General features: G+C 54.5%; 2 protein-coding genes across 5 annotated transcripts in view; both read left to right on the top strand.

Annotated features, from left to right (window-relative positions):
* Positions 1–853: 853 nt before the first annotated feature.
* On the top strand, positions 854–6,862 carry AMBP (alpha-1-microglobulin/bikunin precursor). 2 transcript variants are annotated; one of them, XM_065853926.2, is made up of 10 exons: positions 854–1,044; positions 1,655–1,797; positions 2,066–2,142; positions 2,661–2,774; positions 3,236–3,337; positions 3,881–3,918; positions 4,775–4,853; positions 4,942–5,109; positions 5,274–5,450; positions 6,002–6,239. In XM_065853926.2, the coding sequence occupies exons 1-10, from the start codon at positions 937–939 to the stop codon at positions 6,127–6,129; spliced, it is 1,134 nt and encodes a 377-aa protein (XP_065709998.2). In that variant the 5' UTR covers positions 854–936; the 3' UTR covers positions 6,130–6,239. The 2 variants fall into 2 exon arrangements, with proteins under 2 accessions (XP_065709998.2, XP_065709999.2); XM_065853927.2 differs by lacking the exon at positions 6,002–6,239 and adding an exon at positions 6,725–6,862 and having other exon boundaries at positions 855–1,044.
* A 998-nt stretch (positions 6,863–7,860) lies between these two features.
* The window catches only part of RABL6 (RAB, member RAS oncogene family like 6), a 61,315-nt gene continuing 49,563 nt past the window's right edge, over positions 7,861–19,612 (top strand). For 2 of the 3 annotated variants that reach the window (XM_071817516.1, XM_071817515.1), the window contains exons 1-2: positions 7,861–8,436; positions 15,509–15,643. In XM_071817516.1, the coding sequence (XP_071673617.1) occupies positions 8,307–8,436; positions 15,509–15,643 (265 nt within the window). In that variant the 5' untranslated portion in view covers positions 7,861–8,306. The remainder of the gene's footprint in view (positions 8,437–15,508; positions 15,644–19,612) is intronic. The other variant, XM_065853764.2, reaches the window with a different exon arrangement.

The raw sequence follows: 19,612 nt of genomic DNA, 5'->3' as shown, positions 1-19,612 counted from the left end.
TAAAGGGATCTCTGTCCCACGTCCGAATTTCCCCTGCGCTCCCAAGGGCACCCCAGATGTGCACAAAGACGTGTGTGTGACCGGCAGCACATCCATCGGTCCTGCGCCAAGGGCCGATTGCTGGCCCCCGGTGGCGAGGAGAGGTGAGGGTCCGGCTGGCTCCTGCAAGCGTGCCGCGGCTCTGGCCCTGCTCTGCAAATATTGGTCTGGGGGCAGACCCGGAGAGGGGCTCCTGCCCTTTGCTCTGTTTGCCGTTTCCCTCGGGCTGTTTGGTTTCTGTTAATCATCCTGTGAAGGCAAACAGTGGTGGGGAAGGGCGGTGTGCCCCGCGCCTCCCACGCCTGCCAGGCCCAGGTGACACCCAGATGGCTCCCGAGCATTCGCCACCAGCTTGGAAGCCCCAGGACGGGGAGCAGGCAGCACAAGCTCCGCTCCTCACAGACACTGGTCAGGATTAGGCAGCACTGTGGAGCCCCCACGTCCTCTTCTCTCTGCAGGGTCAGGCTGGTCTGCTGGGGCTGGGGGCACCGTCAGGGCTTTTTGCAGGACACCAGGGCGGGAATATGAATCTCAAGGTAGAATAAAGGAGAATAGGCAGGTCCTGGCCCTACGTCTGGGCCAATCCGTGGTGTAGAAACAGGTGAGGGTGAGGGGTTCAGCCTGGCACTGCAGGGAGATGCTCGTCTCCCTTTCTGCACCACACATCAAGCCCTCTGCAGATCCCCACAGCTGAGGGCAGTAGCGAGCCCTGGGGCCACATGGCTGGGACCATGCCCGGTGACAAGCTGCCCACGCCCCCCCGGCACCCCCCGGCCAGGCTGGCTGCCCCGCTGGCCGCGGTCTGAAGGTCACGCTGCTGCGCAGTGGGGACAGCGCAGAGTCCGGGATCCCGCGGGTTCACTGGGGCTCAGCGGCACTCCAGAGCCACCAGCCGGGATGATGTGGGGTCTCCTTGCCCTCCTCCTCTTCACTGTGGCCAGTGGAACCCCCGTCGGGGACCAGGATGAGGATATCCCAGTGCAGGAGAATTTTGAGGCTGAGCGGGTAACAGCGGCTTGCGGTTCCTTCACTCGGGGGCAGAAGGGATGGGGGAAGGCTTTAACTCATTACCCCTGCCCACATCAGGCTGTGCAGAGCAAGCATTGACAGCGTGGCCCTCCCTGGGCACTGGTTGGGGGGTGGCTTCACCCCACACCTTGGCAGGGCAGCTGCAGCCCGAGCAGCTGGGGCAGATGAATCCCGCGAGACATCTGTTGATCTGCCCAGCCTAAGAGGTGCGGGCAGGGCCTGAAGGCATCCCCACAAAGAAGGATTTCTGTGGGATGCAGAGTGCCTGGGAGATCTCCTGCAGGAAGCCCTGTCCCTGCCAGGCTCTGCACAGCCCCACACATGTTTGGGTCTTGGCTCCCCTGGAATACATGGGGGGATGTCAGTCTGACAACCCCAGCCCTGCCTGGTGGTCAGGGGACCCAGGGAAACCCTGTTTGATGTTGATCCGCTTCCCAAAGCCCACAGCAGCTCTGACCCTGGCACTCTGCACCACCACCCCGCAGCTGCTCTCTTGGCCATGAATATTTCAGCTCTGCAGAAAACCAGATGTCCCACTCTGGTGGAGAGGGCTCATGGCGGAGACGTTCCTTTCTTCTCCCCCCAGATGTATGGGAAGTGGTACGACATCGCCGTTGGCACAACCTGCAAATGGATGAAGAACTACAAGGAGAAGTTCAGCATGGGCACGTTGGTGCTGGGCCCTGGTCCCAGCGCTGACCAGATCAGCACTGCCAGCACCAGGCTGCGGTACGGGTGCTGCCGTGGATGCTCGAGCCTCCCCCAAAGCCACGTCAGGGCTGCTGTGTGTCCCCAGGGCTGGGACAAGACATGGGGGTTGCTTGCTCTGGTTGGCATCAGAGCCATGAGGAGGAGCTGGATTGGGCTTAAATACCCAATGCCTTGGGCAGGGGATTTTGGGGGTCCCAAGCCATGGCCTCGGTGCCCCTGAGGTGATTTTCGTACAGTAACCAGAAAAAATGATCACTCCAAGCAGCTGTTTTTCTCCTCCCTCCAGGCAAGGTGACTGCAAGCTCATTGCAGGAGAGTACCAGAAAACCAGCACTCCTGGCAAATACACCTACTATAACCCCAGTAAGTTGGGCTTGCTGCCAACCTGCTTGGCCCCGAGAGCTGCGACATGGCCGAGTGACGGGAACCCGTGCTGGGCACAGCTGCAGCTGGGAAAGGGTTCAGGAAAGCGAGGTTCAGAAGCTGCTCCACAGTTTGGGTCATTGCCGGTCAAAGTCTGGAGTTAAGCTGGGGAAAGGGGCTGTTTCAGCACTGTCCCTGCATACACACAGGTCTATGAGTTGGTCCAGCAGATCCCTCCTGTCCCCAAAGTCCCAAGAGGGGGCCGGCACCCACCAGCCACATTTCCAGAGCATTGGTGGTATCTCATTTGTCCACGACCCTTAGTTTCCAATTCCCTTGACTAAGAAGAAGCAGGTGAGCCTAAAGGTAGTAAGAATTGTATCAGAGCCTCCTTCCCGAAAATCAGCTGTTTTCTTCAATTAGCTGCCTGATTTCAGCCCCCAGCTTGGGCTGCCTTACACTGCCCCGCTTCTCCCTGGGGGCAGGAATGATGTCCCCTGTGTCTCTGTCTCACCCAGAATGGGATGTATCTATCCGGTCCTACGTGCTCCGCACCAACTATGAAGAATACGCTGTCATTCTGATGAAGAAGAAAAGTAGTTTTGGCCCGAGCACCACTCTGAAGCTGTACGGTATGTCTGGCTGTGGCACTTGTGGGTCAGCAGGCTCTGGTGCAGGCCAGTGTGGTTCAGAAACACCCCCCAAGGACCCCTTGGCCTTGAGGGACCTGAACATGGTGCTTTGGACCAGTTCCTCTTGAGCACTGCAGTGTCTGAGTCACATGGCTCAGCTCAGAGCCACGTCTCACAATGAACATCCAAACCAGCCCATTGTTTGGGGTGAAGGTGGCAAGATCTTCTTGGAAGAACCCCAGGCCCTGAAGTGGCAAGAGATGCTGTCTTTCAAAATTGAGAAACATTAAAACCACTTTGTCCAAGCCCTTGGTCAAGGCTGGTCAGGAATACCAGAGGAGAGGCTGGGTAGGACCAGGAGGCTGCAGTTGCCTGAGCTCTGCAGGCTGGCGGGTGGTTGGGGGGCTGCATGCACACCCCCTCCCACACCAACCCTGCTCACAGCCCATTCCCTTGCCCAGGGAGGAGTCCGGAGCTGCGGGAGGACCTCATCGAGTCTTTCCAGCAACTGGCTCTAGAGCTGGGCATCCCTGAAGACTCCATCTTCGTCCTGGCCAACAGAGGTAACGCACACACCCCTCCTGCTGCCTGTCCCCCTGGCACTGGGGCTGCTCTGTCCCAGTGTGCGAGGCTGTGGAGAAAGTGGGGCAGTCAGGATGGATGGAGGAGAGGCAAAGACTTTGCTGGGCTAGGATGGGAAGGAGTCAAGGCCATGTATCAGTCAGGTTTCCACCAGCTTCCAGATGGTGGGATCCTTACCAGTCTGCCAGGTCGGTGCACCCCAGAACACTGTGCTGGGACGAGGGTGCAGGGCACTCATGACTGCTCCCCATGACTGGGTGCTCCCAGGAGCTGAGGAGCTCCTAGCTCAGCCTGGGGTTCAGAAGGTGCTAGTGTGATGGATGTGGGTATGGGGATTTTAGGGTGATGCTCCTGCAAGTGGGAAGTGGAAAGCAGCAAGAGGGAAAGAACGTTGGGGTGAAACTGGGAGGGTGTCCCCTTCCCCAGGGTCCCATGTGTGCATGGTGCAGGACCACGGTGACATGAGTCTGTCAGGACACCTCCCTTCTCATGTTGCTGGTTTTCTCTCCTGTCATCTGGGCCAGGTGAATGCATCCCCCAGGAGACGGCAACTGCCCCCTCGGTGAGTGGTCCAGCCGGGAACTCCTGAGATGAATCAAGGCTGGGGACATCCCATCCAAGCCAAACCTACTGGAGACCTGGTGTCTGAGGACCAGGCTCTGTGAGCAGGACACAGAGCCCGTGGAGGTGCACTGACTGCTCTTTCATCTCCACCGACGGGCTTTGATGGGGGCACAAGTGGGTGCAGGCTGCAGGATGAGTGTCCCAGGGGCCAGCTGGGCACCAGGGCTCGTTTCCAAGTGGAAGGCAGCAGCCCTTTCCTACTCAGATTTTTTCATGGGGTGAAAGTTGCCACATGTGGAGTCTGGTGTCTCCTTGCTCCCTGCCTGTGGGTGCCCCAGCCAGCCTGTGGACCCCTCCTTCAGGGACGGGGAGGCAGCTCAGCACCTGCAGTCACCCAGCACCTCCTGATCTCACAGGGTTGAGTTTAGAAGGATTTTCAATAGGGAATTGGACTTTCATAGGAGAAACAACCCAGTTGACTTGAGAGCAGGTAACACACCACCTTGCATCAGCAATGGCAGAGACATGTCCCCAGAACAGGCCATGACTGGGGAACTGCGGGTGTCTTTATCCAACGTACATGATCCTGCCACCTACCCGGGATGAGCACAGGGCTGGGGAGGGATCGCAGCCTGTTGACCCTAGAGCAACGACTGGAGATGTGCTGGGGGAGCACCGAGGAGGGTTGGAACCTGCATGGGCTGCAGCACCCAACAGCGCTGCCCCCGACATAGCCCCTCCTGGGGGCATCAGGGGCTCAAGGGGAGCTCAGCACCATGGTGGGGAGTGATGAGGGAGCAGCGGGTCCCACAGGCAGGGGCTGAGGGCAGCTCGGTGCTTCCTTCCCCGTGCAGAGGGCGCGGAGAGCAGTCCTGCCCACTGAGGAGGGCTCGGCCGCAGGACCCCTGCCCACTTACATCGGCAATAAGGAAGGTAGGTGCCAGGGGAGGGGGCTGCATGGGTGCTCCCCTGCGCTGCATCCCCCTTTGCCTGTGACAGCCCGCACCTCGCTCGCCTGCAGACTCGTGTCGGCTGAGCCGGGACGCCGGGCCCTGCAGTGGGATGCTCTCCCGCTTCTTCTACAACTCCTCCTCCATGGCCTGTGAAACCTTCCTCTACGGCGGCTGTCTGGGCAACGGCAACAACTTCCACTCGGAGAAGGAGTGCCTGCAGGCGTGCCGGACAGAGGGTGAGCGGGGCCACCAGGAGACGTCCCTCTGGGGCACAGGAGGTGCCTCTGCGGAGGCATCAGAGCAGATCTGAGAGTGGCCTCGAACCCCATGTGTCCAGCATCCCCGTGGGTATTGGGGGGCTCTGAAACCCCTGTTCTCAGAGCAGCCCCTCTCCCTGCAGCTGCCTGCAGGCTGCCCATCGTCCCGGGTCCCTGCCAGAAGCCGGTGACGCGCTGGGCCTTCGACGCTGCCCAGGGCAAGTGCATCACGTTCAGCTACGGAGGCTGCAAGGGCAATGGGAACCAGTTCTATTCGGAGAAGGAGTGCAAGGAGTACTGCGGGGCTCCTCCACTGGCAGGTACCCACACCCCGCCTGCACCGTGTTGTGCCGGGGCAGCCGGGATTGCAGCCTGCACCATCTCCTGTCCTGCTCCGGGCTGGGGCTGGGTGTGCTGGGTCTGCCCGGGGCTGGGACTGGGCTGTCCTGGGTCTGGGTGAGTTTAGGATGGGTCTGTTCTGGGTCCAGGATAAGTCTTGGATAGGTCTGTCCTGAGTCTGAATGGTTCTGGGTCTGTCCTGAATCTGGATGAGTCCAGGACAGGCTTATCCTGGGTCTGGGATAAGTCTTGTATATGTCTGTCCTGGGTCTGGAATGGCTCTGGAATGAGTCTGTTCTGGATGTGGGATAAGTCTGGGCTAGTCCTGTCTTGGGTCTGGAATGTCCCTGGGGTGGGTCCGTCCTGGGTGTGAATGGGTCCAGGATGGGTCTATTCTGGGTCTATGATAAGGCTGGAATGGGTTTGTCCTGGGTCCAGGAGGGGTCTGGAATGGGTTTGGGCTGTCCTTGGGATGAGTCTGTCCTGGGTCGGGTGCTGGGATGGACTGAGGAGTATGGTCATTAATCTACAGACAGGATCACCCAGGGGGCTGCACAGGCTGCAGATGTACTGAGGCCAGGAGTCAGCTTCAAGTCCCTCTTGATAAAAGGGGGAATGGCCCCAAGCAGGCTGGGGTGCAGTGGGGCCCAGTGGATGTGACAGCACCCAGGCAGGGAATGCCAGTGTGGAAAGATGTGGGGGGTGTGGGGACCCTGACAATGAATAAAGACCAAACTGGGGTCCCCACTGGTGGGATACCCTCTGTGTGACACCTGCCAGGCCCTTCAGCTCTAGTCAGTGCAGGGGTTTCCATATCGAACCTCTATGGGAAACACACTTTGGCCTTGGGACAGAGGGACAGGGAAGGTTTTCTGGAGTGTGGCAGGGGAAATCTCTCCGTACAGAGGGGTGAGCTCGGGGGTCTCCAGCCACAGCCAGCCCTGGGCGAGCCTGGTCCCGGGGGTGGGAACCGCGGGTTCATCATGCCCCATGGATGGCAGATGGGGCCAGAGTAATGTGTTTTAAGGCAAAGCTCATCTTCTAGTATCCCGTCACCAATATAAAGTGCATTAATGCCACCGCGGTGGGTGGTGGGACATGAAGTGACATCCCAGGACAGCATGGGGTGCGTGGAGGGTCCAGACAGCTTCCCCCACCACTGACAGAAGGGACAAAGTGGGAAGCATCAGCCATCGCTGTCTGTCTGTGGGCGAGGAGGAGGTCTGTCCGTCACCCTGTGCCTCTCTGCTTGCAGAGGATGAGCAGTTTCTGCATCTGTCAAACTGATGTGGGCGGAGGACGAGCTGCCCGCACCGGGGCCCGGCCGGAGGGTGCCGGCAGCTGCCGGTGGCAGCACAGGAGATGCCTCCAGCAGTAAATGTCTCTGATGTGACCAATGAGCCCAGTGTCCATCCTCCAGCTGGTGGGGAGCGGGGTGGATGTCCAGCAGGGCAGGGGATGCTGTGGGGTCCTCACTGGCCTCCCTGATGCGATGTCCACCCTCCTTTGTGGGGCTACCGGCTGCTTCCCACTGAGTCTCTGTCCCAGCCCCACTGCCCGCATAGGGCTGGGGTGGCCAAGGGGGGCACTGAGGGGCTCAGGGCATCCTGAGGGATGGGGTTTGAGCCCCCATTTCCCAGGGGTTGGTGGGGGGCAGCTGGGAGGGGGGCAGCAGGGGGAAATGGGTGCCTGCTCCCAGCATATTTGCTGCATCAAAGTTGTGCTGGGAAGGGCATTGTGGGGCCTGGGGAACCCAGTCATGGACCAGGATAAGGATAATGGGGAGGGATGACGACCATAGGGGGTCACAGCAGGGGGTTATGGGGTGTCAGAGGGGACCCTGAGGGGTCACAGGAGAGGGCTGTGGGGTTTAGGGGTCATAGGGGTCTATGGTGGGTCACAGCAGGGAATTAGGGATGTTACAGTGGGTCTCAGGGCGATTATTGGGCGTCACAGGAGGGAATTACGGGGCTGTGAGGATCACAGGAGGGGGTTCCAGAGGTTATGGGGATCCCGGGGGGGCTGTGAGGGTCCCAGAAGAGGAATGCAGGGCTGGGGGCAGGGGGTATAAGCATTCCAGAAAGGGATTACAAGGGTTGTGGGGGCACAGGTGGGCTGTGAGGGTCCCAGGAGAGGACTGGGAGTGTTGGGGATGCTGGGGGGTCCCGGGAGGGGATTACAAGGGTTATGGGGGTCACGGCTTGGGGGGCTACGAAGCTCACAGGAGGGGATTGCAGGGGGCCTGGGGGCGGTCACAGAGCCCTGGGGTCCCACGGGGGGATGTCGGGGGTCACGGGGTCACGAGCGGCGCTGGGGTCGCGTTCCGGCCCCGCTGGCCCCTGTCGGCCGCCGTAGCGGCTCCGCGCGCGGCCCGGCCCCCGGCGGCGGCGGAAGAGGCAAGATGGCGGCGGCGGCGCGAGCCCCGTGCGGCCCGCGCGCCGCCCGGCGGGGCTGAGCGAACCTGGGCCCGAGCGAACCCCGGCCCGCTGAGCCAACCCGGCCCGCCGAGCCAACCCGGCCCGCCGAGCCAACCCGGCCCGCTGGCAGCAGGACCCGCGTCCCGCACCGCCCGGACCCGTACCGCCCCGGGCCCGCTGCCGGCAGGACCCCGCACCGCCCGGGCCATGCCCGGTTAGCGCCCCCGGCACACGGCGGGCCCCGGCTGAGCCCCCTCCCTACCGTGGCGGGCCGGGCCGAGCCCTCACATCCCGCCCTGCCCAGCCCGGGACGCCCCTCATGGCCGGAGCAGCCCCGGCCCTGCCCTGACTGCCCCGAGCCCTGCCCGCCCGCTGCCCCGCACCCGTCGCCCGGCGGTGGAGCCGAGCGGGACCACAAAGATGTTCTCGGCCCTGAAGAAGCTGGTGGGCTCGGAGCAGCCCCCGGGAAGAGACAAGAACATCCCCGCGGGGCTGCAGTCCATGAACCAGGCTCTGCAGCGGCGCTTCGCCAAGGGAGTGCAGTACAACAGTGAGTGCGGGGCCGGGGGCGCGGGGCTGAGCCGCGTCCGTCCGTCCGTCCGCTGCCCGGGGACCTGGTGGGACCGGGGGATGGAGTTGGAAATGGAAACACTTTCGTTGTGCGTGGTGGTGCCTTTGCCAGTGTTCCCCAACGCCAAGTTTGCAATTAAATGTTAGAGCTTGGGGAAGCGTGGGAGGAATGAAGGTTGGGAAACTTATCTTTGTGTGCGGGACTCGGGAACCTGTGGTTCAGCACACGTCCCCAACGGCTGCTGCTTTCTGCTGACGGGGCACTAAACGGAGTTCCTTGTAAATCAATTTTTGTCAGTCAAAGCATCAAGAGAGTAACTCCCCTGAGTGTGGGGGTGACCTTCCCGAAGCCCGGGATAATGGTATTTGTAATTAAGCTTTAGTGGTTATATGATAAGGGTCTTTTGAAAAGCTCTGCCCTGTCAGGCTTTAATAAAAGGTGAGTGATGTGCCCTTGGTACATAATTTCATTCAGACCATATGTTTCTGCAACTGATACGTTTGCTCTTTTCTCAGGGAACATTTTCTGAATTTATTTCTTTTTGATGTTGAGGCTTAGGATTGTGCTTTTCCCTTTAAGCTCAGTAAAGGTTATTTCTAATGTAAGGTTTCAGGAGGACACTACAAGTATGTGAAATACATCCCAAAGTAACAGTTGTGAGATGGGGATGGTAATTATGTCGTCCTTGCTGAAAACAGAGATGGTACCAGAGAGCGCTGGGAGGATCAGCCCCTCTGCGTGGGCCGGGGCGGGCGGGGAGGTCGGGTTGCAGCAGGCCAGGAGACCGGCAGTTTGGAAAGAGACTGATTCGTAAACGTGGCGCTGGATAACATCTGTAAGGAAGGACACACGTATTGTAGAAATAGAGCTTATGTTGGATCTTCCTCTGAAACAGAATGTGAAGGCAGAGGTTCGCACACTGGGGTTTGAGGCTTTTCTTACTTTGTGTAGGATTGTCACTGTTGACAGTGCTTTTGAATGGATGTTTTGAAGCTCTCTGTTTTACTAGGGAGAACATTTGGTGCCTTTATCCACAGCACATCTGTTAGCTGTGCCAGTAATGCTTAATTTAAAAAATCAGCGTCTTAGCAAGCAGTCATGAATGTGAAGAGAAGCACAGTGCTATTGTTGAGAGACTTCCAGTGACAAACAGGGGGTGAGGACGGGCCTGTTGTGCCTCGGAATGCAGCACTGCATCCTTAAACACCACCTGGAGATCTGGGCAGATGCTTCGCGCAGCCCACAGACCAGAACACATCCACCCTCTTCCCTGCTACACGGCTGAGAGCAGGTACCTAATACCAGCCTGTGAATTATGTAAGAGAAAGGAGCTGACTTCTCAGACAGCGAACGTTTGTGCTGCGGGCAGTGGCAGATCGGCTGCATCCTGCTGGCACGGCGGTCGACAGGGGCGACTCTTGGTTACGTGTTGACTAACTGCGTCGTCGACAAACCTGTGTGGATGTGTACCTGCTCCCATTCACGCAGCAAGGCCACCAACTGTAGCTTTGCTGCTTTTTGTCTTGCTGCTGAAAACCTTGGGAAAGCTTTTTGGTTTGTCCCTCTTTTACCAGGATTTGTGTTTTAGTTACTGCTTTCATATCTGGAACAGAACTGCAGCTTTCTGTCACTGCCTTAAGGGAAGCTTTCCAATCTCCATAGTAACTCTTCCCAGGATTGCTGTGAGATAATATTTATAGGAGATACAGGCAGGCTGACAAAGGGCTTCGAAGTGCCCTGCGCAGCCCTGGCGCTGGGTGGATGGGCCGGGTTCCAGTGCGGTGGTTATGATGGTCCTGGTGAAGGGGGGTGTGAAGGAATGTCATTACAAGGGCCATTGCTCAGGAAGGAGAGATGCAGATCCTGTGCATTGCCAATGCGTCTTTCTTAGCAAACACATGCCGTTCAGCAGAGGAGTGCCAAGTGTGTTTGGTAGCCGCCTTTACACTCACAGATCTTTCAAGCTCGTCTGTTCCTCCTGAGTTGCCTAAACCTAAACCAAAGGGTGCTGTGATGACTGGTTTTACAGAAATGTTTCCTTGCTTTCACAGGCCGTTGCCAATTGTGAGCTGAAGCTTGTTTCATTCCCAGATATATATTTAGTGAGTGAGTTGCTTGCTGATAAAGCGGGCAGCACGTGGCTGGGACACCTGGCTCTGGGTGCCTCCGTGGGGCCCAGGCCCCACCGTGCTGCCCCGGCCTTCACAACCCTCACGTACATTTTGTACCCAAACAGCCCCCTGGTTTGAGGTGATATTGAAGGTCATGTGTTTTAATGGCACTGAGGATTACAAGCACTGGGTAGCATCCATCCCTGAGTTGAACCGAAATTATTCACACTGACAGTGTCACTCCCACTCGTTGCAGCTTTGGAAAGGAAGACGTTGCAGGGTGGGCAGGTTTAGGTTTCTGGTGAGAGCAAAGACCGGTGTTGGCCCTCAGCAGCAGCCGCTTCCTCTGCGGGGACACCCTCTCTCAAAACAAAAGTATTTTCATACTGCATTCCCAGCACACCCCCTTTATTTGCTCTCTTTGCTCCATACGGAGCTCTTCTGTTTTATGTACCACGGCCCAAATAACACCAGCGTTCACCAAGTGCTGTGGAAGGCACAGAGATAAAGATGTGTCAGTCTGTACCGTGTTTGTGATTACAAGAGCTCATGGTTCCCTGGATGGGAACCCAAACTTCTGAAAAGCTTACTTTCGTGGGTTTTTCTGTGTTTTATGTTTTCCTGCTTGCGATAGCTTTAACGTGGAGCAGGCCTGCTGCATCCCCAGCTAGCACAGACCAGAGCGGCTGAGGTTGGTTCAGAGAGGGGGAGGTGGATCTCATTCCTTGGGAAGCGGTGCCACAAATTCCAGGAGTTGCCAGCACCAGCTGACTCGAACAAAGTTGGTGTGAGGCGATGCTGGCCAAACAGTTCTGGCGGGGTTACTCTGGCAAGAGGAGTCCCCGGGAGTTTTCCGCTGGTGACAGGAGCAAAAGATGTGGAAGTGCTATAGGTCTGGATCCATCCATCCTGTTTCCCAGAACGTGGTGCGGCTTCTGCTCCGGGCTTTGCTCCCAGTGCTGTGTCCAGCGTACCCACAGCCACTGCGTGTGGAGCATGGGCTGCTCTCCCGAGAGCTGCCCCGAACCTCCCAGTGCTCAAATACCAAAGTCAGGAGCTCCAAAAATTCCCCTCAGTCCCTCCCGTTATTACTTTTCTGTCTAAAATGTGATTTAAAAGACGAAACTTAATGAATATCATGTATCCTTTTGGTGAGTATTGTAGTCCTTCCTTTGAGTTGTTTTAGAGTAGTAGTTCCCAGACTCTGATGTAGTCCTGTTAAGTATTTTCGTTCCGCACTACTCCCAAAAGAAAGGCTTCCTCTCTTCATGCTGCTTCCCACCTTCGCCCGTTTTCTCCTTGGACTGACACGGGTGTTTGTGCAACGTGTGGCAAAGCTGCTGTGGCCGCTGTCTGTCCTGTCCTGTCTGTCCTGTTCTCGGGGTGTGCCGGGCTGTCTGCAGATCCAGCGCGCTGCCTTTGGCAGCAGAACCAGCTTAAAGCATTTGAGTTGCAGCCTTATAGTCACAGTCCCAAAGACCTTAATGAGGACAAGGTTGTGATCCTTCATGTCTGCTTTATAAGCACCTTTGCTGTGGTTTGAGTTCTTTGCTGCCGTGTTCCGGAGGAACACGTGCAGAGCTGGGAGTCTCAGATCTCTAGCTCTGCGTTGGTCTGAGTCCTGCTCTCCGGGCCTGTTTCTTCACTGTGCTGCTTCCATTTCCTCATCTGGAGAACAGAAATCCCTCTGTTTTTCCTGATGCAGTGACACTACGAATAAAGTGGTTTGTTGAGCTTTTTCCTTGCATCTTGATCTATCCCCATCCCTGTCCTTCCCACAGATGATTCTCCTGTCTTTGCTACAAACCTTTGCCTGTGTGCAGTCAGTACTGATTCAGCTTAGAATCAAAATAAGGCAGCAGTTGTTCCAGTGCCATGGGTACCAGTACAAACCTCCCCTGTAGTCACTGTCCTGTTCCCCGTTCAGCCGCAACCCAGCCTGTGCTGCCCTCCCCGCCTGTGCCCAAGCTGTCACCGAGCAGACCTGCCCCAGCCAGAGCCCCAAACACAGAGTTTGTTTTGCTGAGAATGACACACATCACCTGCCTTCTTCCTGATCTGTTTTTAGACACTTTTTTCTTTCTTCAGGGAAAAAAGCCAGTGAAAATTCATGTGCTGTGTGGGAGGAAAGCGATCCTGCCGTGGAGAGCGCTGGAGCTGGAAAGGGCCGTTGGGCCTGTTCAGACTGAGCCACAAAAACCCTCCACTGGTTAAACCGGACCTGCTGATGTGGGGGGCATCAGGTTCCACTCCAGCCGTGCCCCCCACGTGCTGCTCCTGCAGCTCACGCAGCTGGGCACTGGGGCTAGAGAAGAAATCTGAAAATGCAGGATTTTGGGGTTATTTCTCAGCCGGTTCTGTTCCTTGATCCCACTCGATATGTAGCCGCACAAATAACGCTGTTGGCACTAGGAAAGTCCAAAGAGAGTTAAGATTTTCCCCTTCTGGGGAGAGCTCACAGTCCAGTTTTCTGGGAGTGATCCTGAGCTGCACCTTGAGAGCAGCCTAACTAAGGCAGGTCTATTTGTCCCTCAGAACTCACTGTTTTGGTCTCCTATGCTGCACTTCATGGGGGAATATGAACTTTAAAAGGGCTTTCTGTGGTAGGCAGGGGGACCATTGAGAAGGGTTTGGGTTTTACCTGGGAGACACGGAATGTCATTCTGGCTGTACCATGGCCTTGCTGCATTAATTCAGGAATATCAAAGGCGTTCTCCGTTGATTATTTCATCATCTGTAAGCAGGAAACAGAGTCACACACAGAGCGGCAGGAAGCACGGGAAACTTGTCTCTGCAGAGATGCTCTGGGACCTGTAAGTGCAGTCACCCTGTACATACTATGTTCATTTTTGCCTTTATTATTCTTTCGCTGTTTTAATAAGTAACTTTGTAGGAAAAACAAGCAGCAGTACCTCTCAGTGTGCAACAAGCAACGCACAGTAAACTGCAGCACAAAGTTTCACCAGACAAAACTCTCCCGCAGAATATGTGTATGTCGTCTGTTTCACCTTCAGGTTTATCTCTTAAACCTTTCTCTGAGGTGCCTGCAATAACTCCTGATGTACAGCAGAATGCAGCCCTCAGTCTCAGGTTTCCTTGTCCAAACAGTGATGCACAACGTAACGCTAATCACCTGAATCTGCCATTAGGTGTCCCTGAGTGGCCCGTTTTCTAGGGGATGATAGCTCCTATTCAAAATGCAAGCATGAAAATTCTGTTCGAGTCAGCTTATGTTTCCCAATAACCTTGTGGAATTAAAAAAAAAAAAATCCCGTAATGTAACACAATTTAAATAACTCTTTTCAGAAAGAACGAGTTAACATTAGGGTAGACTCTGGGAAGTTCATTATATTAATTGCTACAGAAATTACTTCGCCATGTCGTGTACAGTTTATAGTATTTTGGACACTCCCTGGGGGGGTCTGGGTGGATTTCTGCCCTGCCGGTCCTTGCTGTGGGTGCACGCGAGCGCGGATGGGTGCTGCTGGCCCGGCTGGCGCTGCCGCTCGCAGTGAAGCTCTTGTGCCTTCACCCAGGCTGTGGTTTCTGAGAATGCACCGCGCTGCCTACACCCAGCCCAGGGCCGGGACTGCCCCTCCAACACACGCAGGACCCACAGAGACTCAGTTTCTCTTGGTTTTATTTCACTGTTGTTTAAGTGGATTTATCTCTGCCAAGGGAGGTGCTTGTTTTGGTTCAGTTTAGCTTGTTTCTAATGTGTGTAAGACAGACTGATTTGTACTTAATTTGAATCACACCGTGGCCATCAACAGAGGCAGTTTGGTTAATTTATTGGAGTCACTTTACGATAGAGCCGTGTGAACATAAACTACCTTGTCCCTGCCAAGGGTTGTCTCCCCCCTGCCACCATCTGCGCTGTGAGCTGGAGCAGCTGAAGAGCAGCACACCGTCCTGTGCTGCCCCTGGGAAAGGAGACGCTGCCCTGGGGTAAGAAAGTTGGGAATAATGGAGAGCTTAACTCTGCGGTGCTGTTCTTAACTCTGCAGTGCTGTTCTTAACTCTGCGGTGCTGTTCACCAGAAGCTGCCTCTCGGCTCTCCCAGCACCACCCCGGAGAACAGTTTCACCAGTTCACCATCAGAGTCACCCCGGTGTGGGGCGCAGGAGCAGCAGCTCTGAACACAGGACGTGCCCCATGGGCTGGGCTGAGAGCGTGGGGGGCAGGGGGTGTGAGGAGTGAGCTTGAGGGGAGCCCTTCTGATCTCTGAACTGCCTGAAAGGAGCTTGGAGCCAGGGGGGTCGGGCTCTGCTCCCCAGGAACAAGCGCCAGGAGCAGAGGAAACGGCCTCAAGTTGCACCAGGGGAGGGTGAGGTTGGATCTGGGAACAATTTCTTCCCCAAAGGGCTGTGGGGCATTGGAACAGGCTGCCCAGGGCAGTGCTGGAGTCACCAGCCCTGGAGGGCTGGACAGACGGACATGAGGTTCTCAGGACATGGGGCAGTCGTGGACTTGGCGGTGTGTTGGACCTGATGATCTGAAAGGTCCTTTCCAACATAAACGATTCTACGATTCTGTTTTCTCAAGGAATGAGATGTGTTCAAGGAGAAATGGGGATGATAAAGGAGGTGATGGAAGGAGAAGCCTGGTGGAAAAGGCGAGGAAAGGAGGGGGCAGGCGGGTGGGAGCAAGCGCTGGGCAGAGGCGGGAGGTGCAGGAGCGGAGCCTTGGCCGCTGAAGTTGTGCAGGTTCTGAAGATTCAGTCTTGGTGTTGGTTCTTTCTGCTGAGCTGTGTGAGTAGCTGAATAAACACTAATTGTAATGACTGAGGCTCATGATTTTTAACAAACCCCACCATGCCTGTGTAAAATGGGAGAGCTAATTGCATCTGAGTAGTGCTTGCAAAAAGTTAACATGCTTTTCACAGCATTCTTCAGTTTGTTTTTAATCAGCTTTATTTGTCTGCTTGCTCTTTTCCCCAGTGAAAATTGTCATCCGAGGGGACAGGAACACCGGGAAAACCACACTGTGGCACCGGCTGCAGGGGAAGAAATTCATTGAGGAGTATATTCCAACTCAGGAGATCCAAGTCACCAGCATCCACTGGAATTATAAAAGTAAGATGGAAGAGGGTGGAGGGAATGACAGTCACGGGATGGTGCCTTGGGGATAGAAATTCCACTGTGGCCTCATTTGCTTCTTTACTCTGTTGTCTGCTTGGGAGAGAAAACGGTCTCTCATCACTCTTGTTATTTTAATTTATTATGTACAGTTTCTCAGTCATGTTCTGAATAACTTCACTCAGAAACTATGTCAGTGCTGAAGGATAGGTTGTGGAAGCCACCGTTCAAGGAATGTGTTTGATAGGTGATCCAAAAGATTTGAAGTATTTGTGATATGCTTGACTTGTTAATGAGCACAGGTTTCTTATGGAAATCTGTCCCTGAGACTAACCCTGCTTTTGCTGTTACCGTGGTGCAAAGAAGTGAACAGCATGAAGGAAACCAGTTTTTCACTGGTTAGAATATAAAGAGCGTCCTGTAACTGGTGAAGGTGACGTTTTCAAAATGATTGTAGTACTAATAACTCTTACTGAAGCACAGAAGTGTGGTATCAGTGGGTCTCTTTAGTGCTTGTTGGAGTCTGAGAGATGAGGTGCGAGGTTTTGTACGTTCCCGGTCTGCTCTGACGGTGTAAAGGGGCTGTGAAAGCCCTGGGTCTCACCGGGAAAAGACACTACAGGCGTTGAAATTGCATAAGGCTATGATTCAACAGTTCATTAAGTCCAGCTTTCAGGTTCCTGATAAAAAATACAACAGCCTCATGGGGTGAACTACTGATTCAGTATTAACTCGCTCTGTAAGACTGATTTGCTTTAAGAAGGGGTCAGCGGTTAGTTTGCCATTGTCAGACATCGCCCGTCTGCACCACTCTGACCTCCTGTTGAATCAGGTCCCCTCTGCCTCCTCGCAGCTGGAAAATAAGACCCATACAGTTTGGGTAAACACCAAAATCGGGTGCTTCATCTAATTCACCAATCGCATTCGTGGTGCTGGATAATCCTGTGATGCACAAGTCTCGTGCTGCCGATGACGGAGCCGCGGGCTGAGCTCAGCAGCGCCTGCCTCGGGCTGGTGTCCTCACCCTCCGCTGCTCCAGCTCGGGACAGGCAGCCCCGTGAGCCAGCTCTCTCTTGACAAGCGTTTAAAAGGTTTATAAGGGTGGATGGTTGTGATTTGCCTTGGATGTGCGAGACAAACAGGTCATCCTTGCTCAGTGCAGCTAGAGGTTTTCTCTCATTCAGCATCTGACGTTGAGCTAAGCCTGGAGTTACAGCTTCTCCGATTCTTTCATGGGGACTCTCCATGTGACCGTGAGGCAAAGGTGCACCTGTCAGCTTCTGCATTTGTTTTGGGTGCCGTCTTCCTGATGTTCTGCCCATCAAGCGGCCCAAGGCGTTGGCAGATCTGTGGTATTCATGCAGTGGTGCTCTGTTCCCCGTCTGCAGCAAAACCTCCAGCATGTCTGTTACAGCTGTGCCGTCGTTCCCCCACACTCCTCTTCCTCTGTCTCAGAATATAACATATCGGTTGTTCATGTGGCAACATGGAACATACAAGTTGTTTGGATGATGGAATCTATCTCCAAAATTAAACTTGAATGCTTCAGCCTGAACAGACTTAGATCAGAATAAGAAATTAAATACCTCTTTCTTAGATATCCAAGTCCAAAGAGTGCCCTTAATGTGAATTGTGGCTTTCTGCAATATCATGGGTAAAAGAATCGGAGTTCATTTCCTCTCCGATCAGCACAGGTAGTACAAGTGCTGTTTGTAAATTCAGCCTGGGATCCTGGCATTTGATTTCTAACAGACTTATCTGTACCTAATCACTTTTGTATACGTAGACAGGTGTACAAACTGAATGTATACAGGCTTTTGTATACATGCAGGAAGTTGTTTGGAGAAAGATACAGTCCCCTCCTGTGTTTCCGTGTGTTGTAGGAACTGTGTTTTCTCCTACTGAGCTGAGGTTTAGACACTGCCTTTTTCAACGTGGATGGAAAACAGGTGCACATCAGCCTGGCTTTTGCTGATGGGGTAACTACGGGTGGATTTGTTATTTCTAGTGCTTAGTTCTGACACGTCTGTGATCCGTTTGTAGGGCTTGCTGGTTAGAGTTGACAGCAATGTGTGCCTATGGTGACAGACTTTCCTCGAGGTGAAGTCTAGCCAAGCTAGTCGAAATATCTGGAAAGCTGCACGTCAAATTGTGCCTTTCAGTTGTGTTTCTTTTGTATTACAAAACACTGTATTATTTCCTTAGTAATAATTTCCATCAGTATAGGAGATTCTCCATTGACCTTATTAGAACTTGTTTTAAAAAGTAACCTCCTGTTTTAAACCCATGGCGAGGAACGTTTCCTGCTGTGGAAGCTTCCCCTGGCAGGGGTGCTGTGGGCACAGGGGGGAGCTGCCTCAGATCCCTTCACCACCCCCTGGCTGAGTTCATCTGCAGAGGAAGAATGAAGTTTGTTCTTCCTGTGACCATGCTCTTAAGCCACCTTGAATAAACATTATGAGGCAGCTGGCAGCAAATATTTACAGATGTTAATGAAATCACTGTCAAATATTGAGGGATTCTTACAGTGTTTGGTATTGAAAGGGTCACATTTTGAATGTGGAACATACCACCTTGTCATATGTTCAGAAGTCTTATGCTGAAGGAATTAATAAGGGTAGAGGAATTATTTGTGCTCAGAATGAACAAAATTACTTCTCTGTGTCAATTTTCTCTGTAATGGATATCTGTAATTTTTGGGTCCAAGTAAGGAGTTACCATTCCTGACCCTAATGAGTGTTCCTTTAGGTTATGCTAGTCACCAATTTTATTCTGTTTGACAGTCTCAGAAGGAGAATCTGGAATAAAAACTGGCAAATCCTTTTGTTCAAATCCTTTGGATGGTTTGTAGCCGGGTGTGAAGAATGACAGAGCTGCTCTGCTCTGCAGGACCTGGGATCTGAGCCGCAGGAAGGAAATAATGTAATTGCATGAGAGTAAATATGCCCGAGGGCCTGTGAATCCCTGGTGATGAACCCACCCATAAAGCAATGATTCTTTATTTAAATGAACTTTCTTGCAGTTGGAGTCTTCTCACACCTCTGGGAAAGCACCGGCTGCAGAGTGCTCAGCCAAACAGCAGCTGAGCACAGATCTTCTGAGTGGTTTAAAGCCTGGTTTGTGCTAATCCAGGTGAGAGTTAAAGGGATGAGTTGGCACTCGTTTTGCTGCGACGCACCTTCCAAAGCTGTTAAGGTGAAATGCGGCTGTGTGTGAGTCACACCAAAGCCAGCACAGCAGCACTAAAGTAATTATCCTCTTGTGTGTTCAGGATAATCAGGAATGAAGCTGGTGATGAAAAGGGAGAACTTCCTGGCTACGAGCCAGCAGGAGCATCAGTGCTAACAGGAAAAAAAACATGTGGAAAAATGTTTTTCTTGGATCTCATTGATCAACTAATTGTGAAATTCGTGCTTCCCCTCAGACAGGGGGGTGTAGAGCAGGTCGGTGTAGAGCGGGTCTGCCTGGGTCAGTGGCTCAACTCCTCAACTCCTTGGTCCCTGGAGCCAAGAGGGCCCCATGTCCCGGTGCACCCAGCACAGCACGGCCAGCCGGGCAGGAGGGGATCGTCCCGCTCTGCTCTGCTCTGCTCGGCCTCACCTGCAGCATTCACTGTGTGCAGGGCTGGGGACACAGGAGAAAAGGAGATAAAGCTGCTGGAGGGTGTCCAGAGGAGGGACAGCGAGTTGGGGAAGGGTTGGAGGGGAAGCCGGATGAGCAGCGGCTGCAGTCCCTGGGTTTGCTCAGCTGGAGCAGAGCAGACTGAGGGCAGAGCCCATGGGCTGCAGGTTCCTCAGCAGGAGCAGGAGGGGCAGGGCTGAGCTCTTCTCTGTGACAGTGACAGAGCCCAGGGAACGGCAGCAGATGAGCCAGGGGGGGTCAGTGGGACATGAGGAAAAGGTTCTTCACCCAGAGGTGCTGGACACTGAACAGGCTCCCAGGGAGGTGTCACAGCCCAACCTGACA

Source organism: Patagioenas fasciata, chromosome 20 (assembly GCF_037038585.1).
Source record: "Patagioenas fasciata isolate bPatFas1 chromosome 20, bPatFas1.hap1, whole genome shotgun sequence".
NCBI classification, from domain to species: Eukaryota; Metazoa; Chordata; class Aves; order Columbiformes; family Columbidae; genus Patagioenas; species Patagioenas fasciata.
The sequence above is the reverse complement of the archived record's forward strand: the minus strand, read 5'-3'. Positions and strand labels throughout refer to the sequence as shown.

Bases quoted from the DNA above. Each gene is read 5' to 3' on its own strand.
- AMBP (XM_065853926.2), top strand. From the start codon at position 937: ATGATGTGGGGTCTCCTTGCCCTCCTCCTCTTCACTGTGGCCAGTGGA. The intron at 2,775-3,235 runs GTATGTCTGGCT...TCCCTTGCCCAG, and splicing joins CACCACTCTGAAGCTGTACG to GGAGGAGTCCGGAGCTGCGG. The intron at 4,854-4,941 runs GTAGGTGCCAGG...GCTCGCCTGCAG, and splicing joins TTACATCGGCAATAAGGAAG to ACTCGTGTCGGCTGAGCCGG.